General features: G+C 40.1%; 1 protein-coding gene across 8 annotated transcripts in view; it reads right to left on the bottom strand.

Moving 5' to 3' along the window:
- Nucleotides 1–17,340, bottom strand: part of GLI2 (GLI family zinc finger 2) — a 394,999-nt gene that overhangs the window by 22,646 nt on the left and 355,013 nt on the right. For 6 of the 8 annotated variants that reach the window (XM_072613380.1, XM_072613381.1, XM_072613387.1 and 3 more), the window contains 3 exons: nt 16,033–16,246; nt 12,721–12,834; nt 4,149–4,280 (listed from right to left, as the gene is read on the bottom strand). In XM_072613380.1, the coding sequence (XP_072469481.1) occupies nt 4,149–4,280; nt 12,721–12,834; nt 16,033–16,246 (460 nt within the window). The remainder of the gene's footprint in view (nt 1–4,148; nt 4,281–12,720; nt 12,835–16,032; nt 16,247–17,340) is intronic. The other 2 variants (XM_072613383.1, XM_072613385.1) reach the window with 1 other exon arrangement.

The raw sequence follows: 17,340 nt of genomic DNA, 5'->3' as shown, positions 1-17,340 counted from the left end.
GTCACACCAAATTCCTTTTCCTATTCTTATTCCCACCCAGACTTCAACATACTTATACCACCAGAAGTTTCACATTCCAAGTTTATACTTCTACCATATAATTTTTATTTCTCATTTTGGATAGAGAATTTGTTCCTTTAGTATAATAAATCTGGAAAGCAATTTGGAATTATGCAAATAAAGTGATTAAATGTCAACACCCTTTTACTAAGATATTCCATTGCTATATGTACCCCAAGTGTATATATATGTTATATATACATACATATATATATACATACTTTGTATATGTACCCTGTTGCATATATACATTGTGGGGCATATACATTTGTGTATATACCCCAAAGAGGCTGTTGATAAAAAGAAAGGTCTAATATACCAAAATATTTACTATAGCATTTTTTGTGACATCAAAGAACTAGAAACAAAGCAGATGCACATTCATTGGAAAGGAATGGCTAATCTGAAGTATGTGAATGTGGTGGCATATCGTTCCATAAGAAATGACAAATATGATGAGTACAGAGAAAGATGCAAGGAGAGACATATGAACTGATGCGTGATGAATTAAGCAGATGCAAGAAAATAACATACATAAGGATTAAAACAATGTAAATTGAAAGAGCAACAGTCACAAACTGAATGCTACAGAATGACAAAGAACAAACTTTGCTCCAAATGAGAACTCTCAGAAGTCACCTCTCCCCACTCCTCTGCTGTGGTTGGGGTGAGCGGTCCACAGATGTGGCACACTGTACATGTGGTCAGAGTTTTTGATGTATCGATTCATTTTATTGTTTGTTTTTTTCTTCTTTCTCTTAAAAGAATTATTTGTATATGAGATGGCTCATTGGTAATGGCAGGAGGAAAGTTTCGTGGGAAATTTAGGCAATTTGAAAACAAAAGATATTAAAAATTTATATTTAAAAAGGAGTTCATTTCTTCACTGTGATGGGGCTTCCAGTTGTCAACTGGATAATGCGTGGATGACAATAACAGCTAATATTCATCTAGTGCTCTAAGCTCTAAGGCTTCCAAAGTGCCTTACATGTATTATCTAATTATATTGGCTTGAAATTAGGGAACACTGAATGATTGGCTTTCTAAAGTCCTTTCTCCCTCATGTTTCTTTCTCCCGCCTCGCTTTTCTTAGTTCTTTCTGCCGGTCCCTTGTGGTCCCCTCCCCCACTTTTTCTCCCTTCCTTTTCTTTCTTCTCTCTGCCTCCCATCCTCTCCCTTCTTTTACTCCCCCCTCCCCCAACTTCTATAACTTTGCGATCCAGAGGATGAATGGAGGGCCTGCCCACACTCAGAGCTCCATTATTACCCAACTGAAAGCATAGGAGTTGAAAAGCATTATGGCCTCAGTGAAGAGAAAAAAAAAAAGGAATGAAAAGCAGTCTTGCTTTCTATGGTATAGGACTGAACTTCATGAATATGAATATGGGCATCCCTGGCAAGTGAAATCTACAACACTTTGAACTATTGCAGATAATCTCATCATATTAGCCCCACTTTCCATTTTTAAAGCCTTTCAAATGATAAAAATGTTTCTTGACAACTTTAAACATTTTTTTCTTATTGGTTTACTTAGCAACAAATTGTTAATAATCTGCCCAGTGCCCACGCCTGTGTGCCATGTTCCCACTCTGAGCTAAATCATCTTCCATTTCTGGAAGCAAAGAAAAATGCAGCTTTGCAAATGGGCCACCATGTTATCATGAGAAGGGCATGTTATCATGCCTGCCCATTAGGAAACCCTGGGGAATTCTGGAGGTTTTGTCAAGTATAAGGAAAGATGAGTCTCCCTTCCTTTTTCTCTCCATTGCCATTTAAAGGGTCTCTGGTGGAGAATTTCTCATGTGGGGAGCTAAACCTCTCATTCTGACATCTAAGGCTTTCTACTATCTCACTCTATGCTATGCTTTCATCTTTATCAATCCATCAACAAACACTCATTAGGCACCTACTATATATCAGACATTTGTCTACTCTACACACAAGGATTACACAGCGAAAAGCAACCCCTCAAGGTAAGCCTTTTCTTGCAGCCACACTGATTTATCTATCCTTCCAACTCACCTTGCATTTTCTCACAACTACATCTTGGCTGTTTGATCACATGAAATTAATATCTGCTGACTTCCTCTGTTTATCCACATCTGCCCATTCTTTAAAATTGGCTAAAAAATTCTACCTTTTCCATAAAGCCCTTTCCAACCACCCCAGCCAATAGTGTTCTCTGTTCTCTCTTATTATCTATTCACTCTTTCTGTTAATCATCTTTTCATGTGCCTTATATCTCCAACTATACTTTAAGCTCCCTGAGGACAGAGACAGTATTTTCTATTTCTTTCTGCTTCCCACAGCACTGGACACTTGCCTTGTACAGGATAGAAACTCACTTAATATTTTTTGAAATGTTAACCAAGTCTGTTCTCTATTCTCCCCATAGATGGACACATTTCTGAAGCATTGAAAGGTATCTTTGTAGGGTAACAACACTGAGCTGAGGGGAGAAAGCCTAGAGTTTTTAAGCCATTTTAAAACTTTAGATTATTTCCCATATCCTCCTGGATCATTTCCTTGGGAGTCTGTCCCTCAGTTAGATTTTTCTGTTGACTTTAAAAATTTCAAAAGATTCCTTATTTCATTGTTGTGGGTACTTCCTCCACCAAATGCAGAATGCACACCTTCTACACCTTAGGAGATAGTAGGATTTGCTATGGTCCAAGAAAATCATCAGCTAATGGCCAACTCTGTGGGGATGAACCTCTTCAAATCTGGCTAGGTTGATCTGTGAATGAATGTGACTCTTTCCTCAAATAAACATAACTCTGCTGACTAAACATAAAAAAGTTTGCAGTCAGACATGGTGCCTATAGGAGAGCTTTAAGCCTGGACCTCTGGGCTTCAAGCCCAGATAGAAGGAGAAGGCAAGCAAGTTCTAGAAGGAAGAGATTGAAAGCTGAGGAAGCTGGGAAAGCTGATAGCCTTTGAGAATATATTGTAGGCAAAGAATAGGAAGCCTTTATACAGTGGATAGGAAATCTACTATACAAAAGTGTGGGATAAATCCAAAATACTTTTGATTTTCAGAAGCTTAGATAGAATTCATAAGTATAGGATCCATAATTAGTTAACCTTTCTTATACCTCCCTGGGACAGAAAAGATGTCTTTAGTGAGAAGTTCTTGTCTTCATGGGCAAGGTTTTGGGGATGAAGCCTTTGTAAAGAAATGGCAAAGAGGTCCAGAGTTTTCATAAGAAAGAAAAAGAGAAAAAGCAAAAGCAATGGATAATCTTATGAAATTAGGAAAAGCTTAGAAAGTTAGCTCACAGCTTTAAATTAATAGAGCTGAGAGAATATTAATTGTCTTCTGGAAGTGGTCTGGGGAGAAGGGGAACAGGCTAGTTTCTTCTAAGTGATAAGAGAAAACTTCTGAATGAGTATTTCATTCAGTAAGGGAGCGACTTTAGCCTGGGATTCTTCAAAGCCACATCTGTCTAAAATTCATGACCAGTTTCACGTCAAGGGACTTATTGGGATGTCAGTGTTGGAGGGCAATGATAATGAACATGGTACCAGATGGACTTCTATTTAGGAGAACACCATTTCTGTAGTATCTCATTGGACTGGAAAACCAAAGAAGAAGGGGAAACCATCTGGGGCCTGATGTCCAACCACCCCCATAGCACTCCTATGGAGAAGGCAGGACACTCAAATAGGAGGGCAGGTGCTGAATGCTTCCCTTATCCTGTGGCTGTCCATGGAAACTCAGTGTCAGGTGACTCAGATCTGTCATCTTTTAAAGGCAGGTCCTTTCCTGGGGGTAGGGCAGCCTCTCCCCCTATTCTAATTATTCCAATACAGACATTCATACATATGTGCACATGTACATGAAGGTAGTTCTGGCCCAGCCTGTCACTGAAAATGCTGCTAACAGCATGAAATATGAATGTATCAATGTCTCCCCTTTGCAGACAAGTTCATCCCTGCCATGTCACATTGCCTCCATGACATAATTCTTTTTTGCATATTTTGAAGTCCTCGGCCCAGACTGGTGCTGTCTGGAGCCTTCTGACAAAGGGCTGGCCGGCCGTGGCCGTGCTGATTTATGCCAAGGGCCTCTCCTCGCCATCACTTACATGGACAAGTTGCTCCTGGGTGTCGTATTCCTTGGCGCAGCCTTCCCAGTGACAGTTGGTCTCATAAATAACCTCAGGCTCTTGTTTGCATTCGTCTTTATCCAAATCCTCTTTGAGGTCTGTCAGATGTTCCTGGGGGAGGAGGGTAAAGGACACATAAGCGAGCTTGTTTCACCTGGAGACATGAATAATGTTTGTGGAGATGACTTCATCAAGACTAGCTGGTCACCTTTGGGATATAGCAGGAAAAGAAGGTGTTGACCTGACTGCCCCCTCCACCCACCCCCAACCTGGCATGTGGAGGTGGGTGGGTAGAAGGACAGGGGATGCATTCTGGAGAGTCCTGGAACTGCAGAAGATTCTTTCTCATCTCTCTGATCCTTATTCTCATTTTCACTTCAGAGTATTTTTGTACATTAACACAGAAAGACAAGCAAAATATTTGAGTCCATATGGAACTGGCCTCAATAACTGGGCTAAGTCTGGCCCCTCTGATTTAGGCTCCCTATGTTACTGTGGGGTATCTTACCTCTCAGAGTCCCTGGCCACTGTATGACAGGGGTCGTTAAGAAACTTAACTTGTAGTTAAGACAACTAAACTAAACTAACTCTGGGGTCCATGAACTTGTTTTGTTTTTAAAATTGCAATTGCATTTCAATTGGTTTCCTTAGCAAGCCTATGTATTTAAAAATATTATTCTGAGAAGGGATCTGTATTCTTTACTAGACTGCCAAAAAGGGGCCAACCAAAAGGAAAAAGAACTAAGACTAATTTAAGACTATAAGTTATTGATTATAAGCCAGTATAAGTTAGTGATTATAAACTGCTTTAAGTTATAGTCTTCATTGGTAGAGGAAGTTCTCATGCTGAAAGCTCTTAATACTGACCAAGTAATAGGTCAAGTCTCCATCAAAGTATGATATAACCTACACCTTACACAAGCCTTTTTCACACCGTTCTCCCTATACAGATGCACGTAAATGTCAATCACACGTACTCTTCTGAGGGCCCTGAAATACTCTAAAAAGATCCAGCTTGGTGAAGATTCATATACCTGCTCTGGCAAAAGTGCATCTAAATGAGGCAAAAACAAGAGTCACCATAAACTAACAGTTTTTACCCTGTGGTTGGAGATGTTATAACATTATCATTCTTCTTTACCATTTATGAGTTAGGAAATCTGGGAAAGGAAAAAAAAAACAACTAAGAAATTTTGGGCTAACTTCAAATGCTTTTGGCAGTCACAATGCTGCAGTCCACTTGGGTTTCCATGCATGCCATAGTAGATTAGGCAGCTAGATGGTACAGTGGTAGAGTCCAGGGCCTGGAATCAAGAATACATGAGTTCAAATATGACCTCTGACACTTACTAGCTCTGGGAACCCTGGACAAGTTACTTAACTTCTTTCTGCCTCAGGTTCTTCATGTATAAAATGGGGGATAATATAACACTACTTCCTATGATTGTTGTGAGACAGTGAGTGAGTGTTTCTGAGTGTTTAGCAAACCTTCAAGTGTTATTATTAATCACAAACTTAGAAATGGAAGGGACTTTCAAGGTCTTATATTCCATCCCCTTATTTTGCCCATTAAGGTGATAAGTATATTATCTAGAATTATCTAGCAGGTTTCATTTAGCCTATAAAAGGACAAGTTTGTTAGAGATTGGGGGATTCAGCTATAGAGGTAAGAAATGTAGCAGTTTTGGTGGCATTATCGTCACTATCTTGGGTAAAGTCTTGTGGTATTGGCAGATACCAGTGGTTTGGGATTATGAAAAGGCAGAGAGAAGCAAGACACTTGCCTAAAGTCATTGAGTAAGTTGAAATGAAGAGTTTTTCTTACCATAGAGGACAAATTTTACTTTTCTTAGTAGAAAACATTGGTCACTTAGGAAAGAAGGGAGCATAAGATTGGCAGGGATGCATGGTGGTCTGTGTTCTTAAAACTCTTTGCAAAACTAATACGTCATTGGTAAAACACAGAAAGTAAATTTATTTATTGAGAAAGTATAGTAAGAAATAGATTTTATGTGGTTCCACATGTGTAACGGATATCATATTGCTTAGGGTGCAATGGGTGGGGGAGGGAGGGAGACAATTTGGAACTCAGAAATTTTTAGAAATACATATCAAAAATAAATTAATAAATAAATAAAAAAGGGAAAGAATGGTAGATACTGGGAAAGAAAGGGTTCACTTAATCAGCTGAGCATACAATGGCCATAGGACAGAACATAGTATCATGGGCTAGAAGAGACTTTAGTTTTTATCTAGTGAATCTCTTAATTTTACTGTTGAGGATACTGAGGCCCAAAGATATGAAATTCCTTGCTAAAGGTCAAGCACAGTTGGTGACTGGAACTTCAATCTTCTGTCTCCAGATGAGTGCTCTTTCTTTGTTGTCTCTATAAGATGGCAGCTATGACAACCTTTATGTTAATGAGTTGATTGAAAAATCTAAATTGATGAATAAAATAGCATGACATGCAGGTGCTTGGGATTTAGACAAGGGCAGGGACAGGTTGGGTAGCTGACAACTTTTAGTCTGTGGACCTGAGCTGTTCAATCTGATGGCTGAAGGCTACACAGGGTTCTGGTTAAGATGAGGTTACTCCTTGGGATAGTTATATATGGAGTTGGACCTTGTGTACAAGGCCTTTGAGATCCCTTCCGTCTCAAAGTCTGCGATTAATATAACATATTAAGATTTGCTAAGTGTTTTACAAATATATTTGATTCTCACAACAACCCCAGGAGGTAGGTGCTATTATTATCCCCATTTTACAGTTGAGGATTACAGGCACACACTGGAGCAACAAGTCTCAAGGAAATTTTGAATGCTTGGGGGAATTGGGTGATCTGAGGGGCAAAGAGGGCATTTTTCCAGAAACAAGAGAGGACTGGTCATGGCAAATGAAGAACAAAAAGAAAATTATGATGAGATCAAAAGATGGTGGCAGAAAAGGAAATGTGTCCCTGAGCTTCTCCGTACCCTCAAATTATGTTAAGCTTAATATTAATATTACACTATTGTAGCCAATTGTGTCTGACTTTTTCATTTCAATTGTATAGAAAGTTCTAGTAAGGGGACTTCTCTCCGTAGTAATCATTAACTGCTCTGCAGTGTCTAATCTCAGATGGTTGCTTAGGGCACTTAGAGGTTAAGTTGTCAGCAAGAAGTCACAAGCACAGTATGTGTCAGAGGTGGGACTGGAATCCAGCTCTTTCAGACTCTTTACCTACTATACCACATTGCCTCTCATATAAGAATCAATATCACTTTCCAAGTCCCTAAGTACACTAAAAAATGAGTTTTTAAAAATAAAATGTGTATATTTCCCCATTTCCTACTTCCTTCTCTCCCCCTTCCCAAATTTAATGAAATAAAGGGCATGGTTTTTCTGATGCAAATACAGAAGACAAAATGTTGCTGTTCTCTTTTTAAAGTGGAGAAAAGTTTATGATATATCATCTAATGAAAATTCGCTCACTGGATGAATTCAAATTGACTGACATATGACAGCTGAAAGACTTAAGCAGGGAGTAATAATCAATGATGACATGCGGTGTCTACTGTGGTGACCCAAGTGTTGGGGGACAGGACTGCTCCCTCTTACCCTTCTAATTAATGCTATGTGGATTGGGGTCAGGTGGAAGGTTGCAAATAATATGTTAATAAAATCTGCCGATTATGCAACACTGACTGATGTAGAAAAGGACTGACAAAAGCAATCCATTGGACCTCAAGAGGGCAGGGCCCACGGAAGGGAGGAAAAGGCCCTTACAAAAGAGAAGGGCCCATTGCAAAGGACGCTCTGTTAGGTGATGAGACCATGGAAAAGTTCAGTAGAAACCAAACTAAAAGGGATGAGGAGAAGCAAATTAAATGCAAAGGCGAAATGTGTCTGTATGTGTCAGAAATCTAGCAGCCTGAAAGAGAACAGAAATCAATAATTCCCCTCTCTATGGTCTGGGTCTGCTTGCTTGTCACCAATAGATAATAGGTTAACCATAAAAGAGCTGACTGAAAAGAAACGGACGAGCTGAAAGGAATAAAATGAGTCCGGTCATCCCAGACCACAGCTCCAGGGAAGGAAGCAAGGAGCTCTGGGGTTTTTATTTGTTTTTTTATTTTTTAAAGTAGAATCCAATGAGACCAAATATTTCTGGAGAATGGGGGGTAGAGAAGATAGAAGAGAGGAGATCGTCAGAGAAAGAAATCAGTGATGGGCTAATCTGTTCGCTTTTGCTGATGTTATCCTTCTCCCCTAAAATGTTACCTCCAACTTATCTCTCTTAGTCAAGTCCTCCAAGCCCTCTTTCAAGCATCACCTTTTCCAGGCAGCGTTCCCTAACCACCCCAGCCCACATCGATTTCACCCATTTCAGTCCTCTTACTGTCTGCACACTCCATTTGGTACTTAGTAATACAATGCTTTATACAGCTACTATTCCAAACAGATTGGTTAAGCAAGCTCTTGACCAGACCAGAGGCTGTATCTTACATTTACTGTGCAATTCCTCATAACAAATACCTTTAGGGCCTCTAGCCCTCCTGGTCATTTAATTTAACTTAGAGAACAGAGAATCACAAATTTGCTTTTTTTTTTTCAGTCACACTAATAATCAGTGGCATGGAGTGCTTTAAGATTTACATAAAACTTTACATGTATTATCTCACTTGATCATGGTGATTATACTTGGGACTGAGCTACAGAGTTCCTTGCTGCCTTTTCCTGTATTTACCCATCCATCCATCCATCCATCAGTTCATCCCCTTTTCTGTGCCATTCTTTTTCCACTGGTGGGTCCTCCCTTTGGGTAAAGTTTAAGAGCAAAGACACTGGATATCCTTAATGCCAGACTTACACATAGTCATGATTCCTTTCTGTTAACTATAAATTATATGCATATCTAATCAGGCAACCATTCGGGAGCCTAACGCTTCCTTTTAACGTCTAGTTGCCATCATCAAAGAATCTTTGAAGATGATCTTTGTTTACCTGCTTGAACAAATAGCCATTAAATGAAGCTATGCAGCTATGTTAATTTGACTATTCGTGTTTCCTTTTATGATCTCTGATTGTGAATGTGATTTTGGATTTATCTGCAGTGCTAAAGCTGTGTTCTGGATTTTCTTGATGGTCATAAGGATGCCAAAATGAAAATAGTGCTAAACTTTTTACCTGGTTTCAGAACAGCTATTATTAACACTGATATCAGTGCTTCTCACCAAAGATAGTCTTATTCTTACAACACAGGCAGGGTAGGCAGTAGTATGAGTGGGTGAGGAGTTCCTAATAGAATCTTAGATTTAGAAGAGACCTTTGAAGTTATCTAATCCAATCTATTACTAAACAAAAATCTCTTTTACAAAATCCCCAACCAGTTGCCATTCAATCTCCGAAAATCTCCAGTTGAGAGAGGGAGTGGGAGGCACATAGAAAAAAAAAAAAGAATTCTTACCACCTAATGAATTTTCTGTCCTTGTCAAGGCAGTACTCTGTCTTCAAAGATTAAAAGAGGGCATTGTTGGGTGTTAGTGATCTGAATTAGCCCCCTGCCTCCACTTACTTCAGGCAAGTTATAGAAAGATGTTCAGGACCACACAAACCAGGTATCTTCTTATACAGGGACAGGAAATCTTCCTGTCTTATCCAAGTATGTATGATGTATTGTACTTTTCTTAAAACCTGCCGGTGAGGGTTAATGGTAAAGAGAATCGCAGATGTACTGCAGAGGAGAGGGATATGTTATAAGAGAACTGTTTAGCCATATCTATCCAAGAATAGGAAAAACCCAGTGAGTCTATTTGTTAGATTAGGTGGAGAGCGGCCATCACTCATAAGAATTAGTAACAATGCTAAAGAAGGTCCTTTTCACAACATCCTCCCCATCATAATACTTGGTCACTTACTCACAGATGTCTGAAAATTGTTTTAGAGGGGGTAAATCCTTTAATTTCACATTCATAGAAGAGTCAAATGGAAAGATACTGGTATATTGGGCTGGGAGTCTAGGAGATTTGGGTTCTAATCCTGCTCTGCCAATACTTTGTCATGTAATCATGAGTTAAGTTGTTATCCTCTTTGGGTCTCATCCCCTACTCTCAAAAGTAATGGGTTTGGGTCTACAATCTCCAAGGTTCTTTCTGGTTCTATCATTCTAAAATATTAATTAGAAAGGAAACTCAAGAATCAAATACCCTAATACTCTTGGGAGAGGAAACACAGTGACTTAAAATTTACTTTCAAATGTAATATCAGAACCTCTCCTAGGCACATGTTTTGATGAGGAGAAGAAGGGGAAGAGGACTTAACACCACTGAGTGGCTGAAGGTGGGAAGAGAAGGGGAAAAAATCACAGAGCAGAGAAAAAGGCGGCTCTCCAGAGGGCCGCGCCTGCTTGTTTACTCAAGCCAAGTGTACTAGCTAGTCTCCGTCCAGAGCACAGCAAGGAGCTACCTCCTGCTCTCTAGGGACAGATGTTTGAAAAGCTTGTATTAAATTTAAAATCATCTTAAGATGACAACCAGAAAATGTTTTGTTTTTGGAATAGCCTCCTGGGAGAAGCATTTATTTGAGTTTTAAGAGGACAACTCCCAAATGAGATTAAATCCATAACTCTCACTGATTCTTCTGGGACTGACAATGGAAGCTGAAGGCAGGATCTGACCACCCAGGATCTTATTTTGCCAAAATTCTTTGGCTCACTTTTAATATTAAGTTTCTTCCTTCAAGTGGAAAGGATATCGGAATTAAGGTCTCTTAGTGAGTGTTGATTTTAAGCAGGGTAATAGAGGAAAACAGATCTTCTGAGATGCATTCCTGCTTAGTTCCTCAGAAAACAGCCTGTTTTAGTTGGTTCATTCTTTCTAAAGTATCATTCTAAAGATGAAATGCTGATACATTATGAAAAGCAAAACAGAAAAACTCCCAAGGAAGTAGAAAGCACTATTAAATAGAAGGACCGGTGAGAGGGAAAAGCTCTAGGAGCTCCTTGCTCCAAGGTCTTTAGAAGTGGGATCAATGCCCATCTGTTTAGGATGACTTAAGTACACGCTGACTGAGAGATGAACAAGATGACCTCTCAAGGTCCTCTATAGACCTAGCTTTATGGGTTTCCAAGAAAATTGTAAATAACTTTAATTACAGGTTGTTTTTTTATTATTATTCTGAAAGGATATGAAGCAGCTTACAGATTAAAATACAGGTTCAGGAAAGGATAAGAGTCCATCTAATGATAGTGGGAGGATAGATGCACCCAGGCACACATGTTGAGTTTCCTTAACGTCTCAGTATTAAAACTGGTCCACTGGTTTTTTGTTGTTGTTGTTTGTTTGTTTTTGCTAGCTAAGAGAAAAAAGAGGAAAATTTTCTTTTACTTTCTTTTTCTCTTTAGGCAGAAAGAACACAAATTTTTCTTCAGAAGCAAAATTTTACCTGGAACCAAACTCAAGCAAGAATTTGTCACATGGGTTATTGACAAATGCCTTAAAATTAAAAGTGACCATTCTTTCTGAGTCTGAGCATTGAGGAGGTTAGATGACAGAGCAGGCTAAGTTTCAGGTGTCATTCTGATTTTATTTGGCTGGGAGAGTCTGGGAGTGATTAAGAAATGTCCTGGTGAGGGTGGGGCCCCAAGATGGCTGGATGAATTTGTCAGGTTGTATGGTTTCTCATGTGCTCTGAGTCTCTTGCCTCAGGAGACCTGCCTCCTTCCCCTAATTGTGCTGACTCTAGCATGTTTATCTTTCACTGATACACTATCTTCATCAATTTTACCAGCCCCTCGATGATGGCCAGTCTCACCACACCCATGCATCATGCTGAGACCCACTTTAGATTCTGTGAGGGAAGAGGAATTTGTCATAAACACCTCTGTTCGCCTGACAATAACACAGTCCAATATTTCATGAAAATGAAGTGCCCAGAGCACGCCTGATAGTTTACAGTTGTGATAAAGGATGGTTCGATGGATGCAATTGGCAGCAGGGCAGCTCTCTGTGGTAAAGTAGGAGAAAGAAAGCAGAGGCCTGAGGGGCCTTCTTGGTGTCAAATGTTGTGTTCTTACTTCAAAGGATGATGTGACAAACAATCTCATACTGAGCTGGGAAGGAGTCCTGAATAAGAACTTGGGACCCATGCTTCCTTCCCTCCATGATCTATGTCTGTTCAGAGACACAAGGACTGCTAGCTTTGCAGTCTTAGAAAGTCAAGTCAAGTAGTATAATTTCCTGAGGTTACCCACATAAATGTCCCATCCTTCTTCATTCCTGGGCCACACATCAGGCATCCAAATTCCCAAGGAAACAGCATTTCATTTAAGTGATGGAAGTGGGTAAGAGCTTTTGACCAGCATGCTTGTATGTAATTCCTGCTGGGAGCTGGGGCTCTCTTGAAAATCAATACGGCACCAAGCCACCAAGAAGGGAGGGGCAGTGTATATGGGGTGTGGGAGCCCTGTTATTGGTAAAATCTCTATCACTCTACTGCAAACTCAAGAATCTTTGTGTGTGAGTGAGAGAGAGGCAGAAAAAGGGCATTGTAGCCTGGGAAGAAGGGGTTACCTGTGTCAGTGGGGATGCTGGTCTCAGCCCCTCAGTTTCAGTCTTGACCTTGCTGCGCTTGTTAATTACAGGATTGACCGTGCTGCTCACTGCTGCCTCACTGCTTTGCTTGTTCTGGAGAGATCAGAGGAGAACCCATGTCAGGGTCAAGCTCTGGAAAGTCCAGGAAATGCAACCAGCTGCAAGAGGTGATTGTCAGCAGTGGAGAGAGGTGGGTGAATGGAGGAAGGGATAGGTCAAGTTAATGGTGAGGGAGGCATCGTCATAATTGCTTCTGAATGAGACTTTCAGGGTTAGAATGTACTTTCTTCAAAACAACTCCATGTAACAGGAAGTACATATATTATTATCATTCCCATTTTACAGAAGAATAAGCTGAGACTTAGACTGGAGAACTGACTTGCTCACAATCACAGAGCTTATAAGTATCAGAGATAAGATAAGATAATCCATGTCTGACTCTAAGACTCATGCTCTGGTCTTTAAGCCACGAAATTGGGGGAGGGCCCTTTGAACTCATAGGCAGGATTTTGGAATTATTCCTTTGATAGCACAAGCGTGTGTGTGTGCATGTGTGTGTGTGTGTGTGTGTGTGTGTGTGTGTGTGTATGTGTGTGTCCATGTTTGTGCAAGTATGCCCATGAGGAGGAGAGGAAAAGGAGAAAATAGAGATACTAGTCAATCAGAGGACAGGTAACAACAAGCCTTTCTGTTCTTAGCTGATATATTTCCTTAGCCTAGAAGGTTAGCACTATAAGGGACTTCAAAAGTCATCTAGACCACCCCAGATATGAACAAAAATCTCCATGAAATGGTTATCCAGTGTTTGTTTAAAGATGTCAGCTGAGTGGGGCCCCACTGCCTCTCAAGGCAGCATAGTCTACCTGTGGACAGCTCTGATTGTTAGAAAGTTGTATTCTGTTTTTAAATTAAATCGAAGTGTAATCTACCTCTGTAATTTTCACCTACTGTTCTTGGTCTTGTCCTCTGGGTCCAGACGGAACAAGATGAGTCCCTCTACCATTTAATAGCCCTTTAAATATTTCACGACAGTGATCACGTTCCCCCTTATTCTTATCTTCCCTAGGTTAACATCCCTAGTTCTTTAAAACCAGTTTTCATGTCATGGTGTCCAGACATCTCATCATCCTGACCACCTTTCCTCCAATGAACGTATCCCAGCATTCACTTCAGTTTATAAATGAGAAAATTAAGGCAAATCTCTGCCACCTCCCATCCCCACTCCCAAGCTTTTTTCCCCTCTGTGATTAAGGGGATTAAAACTGTTAGTTAAAAGGTAAGTTGTGGAAGGATGATAGTGAGCGTGGATCTTTCCAGACATTTTGGCAACTTTGTAGAGTTCCCAGAGCAACCTCAAAAGCAAGAGAATAGTCCATCTTGGTCTTTGTTACTCACTATTATCATTTTCTGCTAGAATCATGTCTTTGGTCATGGCTGCAATAGCTTGGCTAGAATTGACCAACGGCCCCCTGCTTCTTTCCCCATGGCATTCAAAGCTATGATGCATCCCAGATATTGAGAGAGACCCACACAAGAGGGGAAATCTATCTCTCTCTTGAGTTTCATATAGATGTTTTTTGGCTAGTGCACTCTTTGTGACCCCATTTTAAGTTTTTTTTTGGCATTTGCCATTTCTTTCTGCAGCTCATATTTTACATATGAGGAAACTAAGGGTTAAATGACTTATCCAGAATCACACAGCTAGTAAATGTTTGAGTCCAGATTTGAACTCATAACAATGAGTCTTCCTGACTCCAGGCTGGTCAATGTATCTCCTGCACCACCTAGCTGCCCCTCAAGCCCCCATTATCCAAAAGATCCCTCACTAGTCCATTGACAAACTTTACTAGACTGACCCTACAGCCAGGTAATATAGGATCGTAGATTCAGAGCTGGAAGTGATTTTAGAGACTACTGAACACAACCCTCTAATTTTATAGAGAAGGAAACTGAGGCTGAGAGGAGAGAATGAAGTTATTTATTAAGCTCTTCTATGGTGCCAGGCACTATGCTAAGTGCTTTATAAATATTATCTCATTTCAGAATGAGTTTAAGTGACTTGCTCAGGGTCACACAATTAGCAAATATCTGAGGTGAGATTTGAACTCATATATTCTTCGCTCATTCAAATTACCCCCTAGCTGCCCTTTCAAAGCCCCTGTCCTCCCACCTCCATATTTTTCTGCCAGCCAATAACTCTACTGCCTCAATGATTAAGTGTCAGTACTCCCCTGCTTCCTCCCCTCCCCACATTGATTTGAAATGTCAAAATATCTTTCTTCCTCTTTTCCTTCTCCATAACTAGAAGAATTTTAGAACTGGGAAGGACATTAGGTATCATGAGGATAATAGAATTTAGCGGCAGGGAAAGAAGCATCATCCAGACCTGCTCATTTTATAAATAAGGAAACTGGGACTGAGAGAGAGGGGAAGTGAGTTGGGGGACTAGAATCCTTTAAGGCCTTCTGCTTCTTCCTACTGTTGTCAATGCTATTCTCACCCTTCTGTCCTCCTAAGAATCTTAATGCTTTTGGCGGGGGAGGGAGAATAAAACTAAATAAATAAAATAAAAAGTATAGCCTCTCCAGCAAAAATGCTGGGGATCCTTCCTCTCAATTCAGTGGGATCTGATTTTCCTTCAGGTCAGGTCCTGTGTGGTTGACCACAAAGGTGTGGGCAACTTTTGATATGAATGGAGGAGAATGGGAGTGACCCCATGGAGGATTAGCAGTCCCTGAAGGCAAATGGATCAGGAAGGGTCAGGAATTTTCCCTCTAAAATGTATATAAATATGATGTGACTGTCTTAAGGGCAGGCTGGCTTATAAATTGGGGGATATAATTCAGAACATTATCATAAAACCCTTTCCAGTTCTCATAATAATTCTTTACAATTGTATACAATGTGTGCTTTATGTGTTCCAAAGTGGTTTTTTTTTACAGTAGTAATTTTCCAACTGCAAGTTAGGCAAGGTAGGAATTATTTTATCACTCTTTCACAGATGAGAAAACTGAGTTCCGAAAAGGTTACATGACTCCCCTAGGAGGAGTCCATGACTAGAATTCTCTTCTCCAGATTCTGTTCTAGTGCTCTTTCCACAGTTTAAGCCTACACAAATCACCTATACCAGAAAATTCTAAATAACTGGCATAGAAAGAAAAAGTCAAATATAAAGCTGGACTGTACGGCACTTAACTCTATAGGGTTCCTTCTCCTACAGATGAAAAAAAAAGACAAAACATTTTTTTTGGATTTCAGTCTTGTGTGCCTTCTCTCTTCCCAAGCTCCTACCTGGTTTGAGTCAGCTATGCAGTTGTTGCTGTTGCTGAGCTGTGTTGGTGTGGGGTTGACTGAGATGACTGCCATATGCTGCCTGGTAGGGAAGGTGGGAGAGGGCTGGATTAAAGGTGGGGTGTGTCCAAAGGCTGAGCTCAGGCCTCTTTGCTGGCTCAGGATCTGCTGATAGGCCACTGGATTGATGGGGTGGGGGAAAGTGAAGGCTGGGCTGCAACAAAAAAACAGGAAGCAATCAATCAGTTACTAAATCAATCAGTCAAGCATTAGGTTCCTACTATTAGTCAGGCAGACAAAATAAGATACAAAATACGAAATAGCCCAAGGCTCATATATTCTATCAAGAGAGATGACATATATATATCTAAGTATATTCAAAATGAACACATAGGTACAAGATCATTTTGGAGGAGAAAGGCACTAGCAGCTGGGAACATTCAAAAAAGTCTCATGTAAAAGGTCTCGTGCTTAGGCTGAGCTTTGAAAAAAGTAGGAATTCTAACAGTAAGTGGTAAGGAGCAAATGCATCTTAGAAGTTCTTATTTTGTAACAAAGAAGAAAACCTCTAGCTGATCTCATAGCAGCCAGGTTAAGACAGAGATATTTCCCTAATGGAAATTATCCTAGGACTCTATGAAATGAATTGAAATAAATCCCACTAAAAACTTGTCTTCATTAGGTCACTTCATTAGGTCACTTCCCAGAACAAGGACCCACAATAGCTCCTTACTGTCCATTAAATCAAGCTCCAGTTCCTTTGCTCTACAGACTGTTGCTGACCCTACCCATTGCTCTTCCTTTCCCCTCTCTCTCCACTCCTCCTGCAATTGGTTTCCAGGGTGTAACCTGCCTATGTCATCATACCTTTGTATTTTTTGCTCGTGTGTTCCCTCATCTGGATTAGTCTACCTCCTACCACCTTATTTACATCCTCTTTTTTAAAGACCCAGCTTAAGTCCTGTTTACTCCATTAAGCCTTTCTGTCTTCCATTGGCTGGCTCTAACCCATAACTCATCTCTTCCTTTTCTGAAGTTTCATTTTTAAAAGTTCAGTACTTATTGCTAGACAATTGTTTCCTAAATGTGGATTTCATCTCTTTATTATATTATTAATGCCTTGAAAACATGGAGTGATAGTATCACAGATTTAGAGCTAGAAGGGACCTTAGAAATATAAATTTAAACCTCTTCATTTTAAAAAAAAGGAAACCAAAGCCCAGAGTTGCCCAAAGTTACCCAGATCATAAGTTATATCCTTTATACCGCTTGGATGATACCACATGATGGACACATGGCTGATGATAA

This window comes from Notamacropus eugenii, chromosome 5 (assembly GCF_028372415.1).
Source record: "Notamacropus eugenii isolate mMacEug1 chromosome 5, mMacEug1.pri_v2, whole genome shotgun sequence".
NCBI lineage: Eukaryota > Metazoa > Chordata > Mammalia > Diprotodontia > Macropodidae > Notamacropus > Notamacropus eugenii.
Note: the sequence above shows the minus strand (reverse complement) of the source record. Positions and strands in the feature narration are given on the sequence as shown.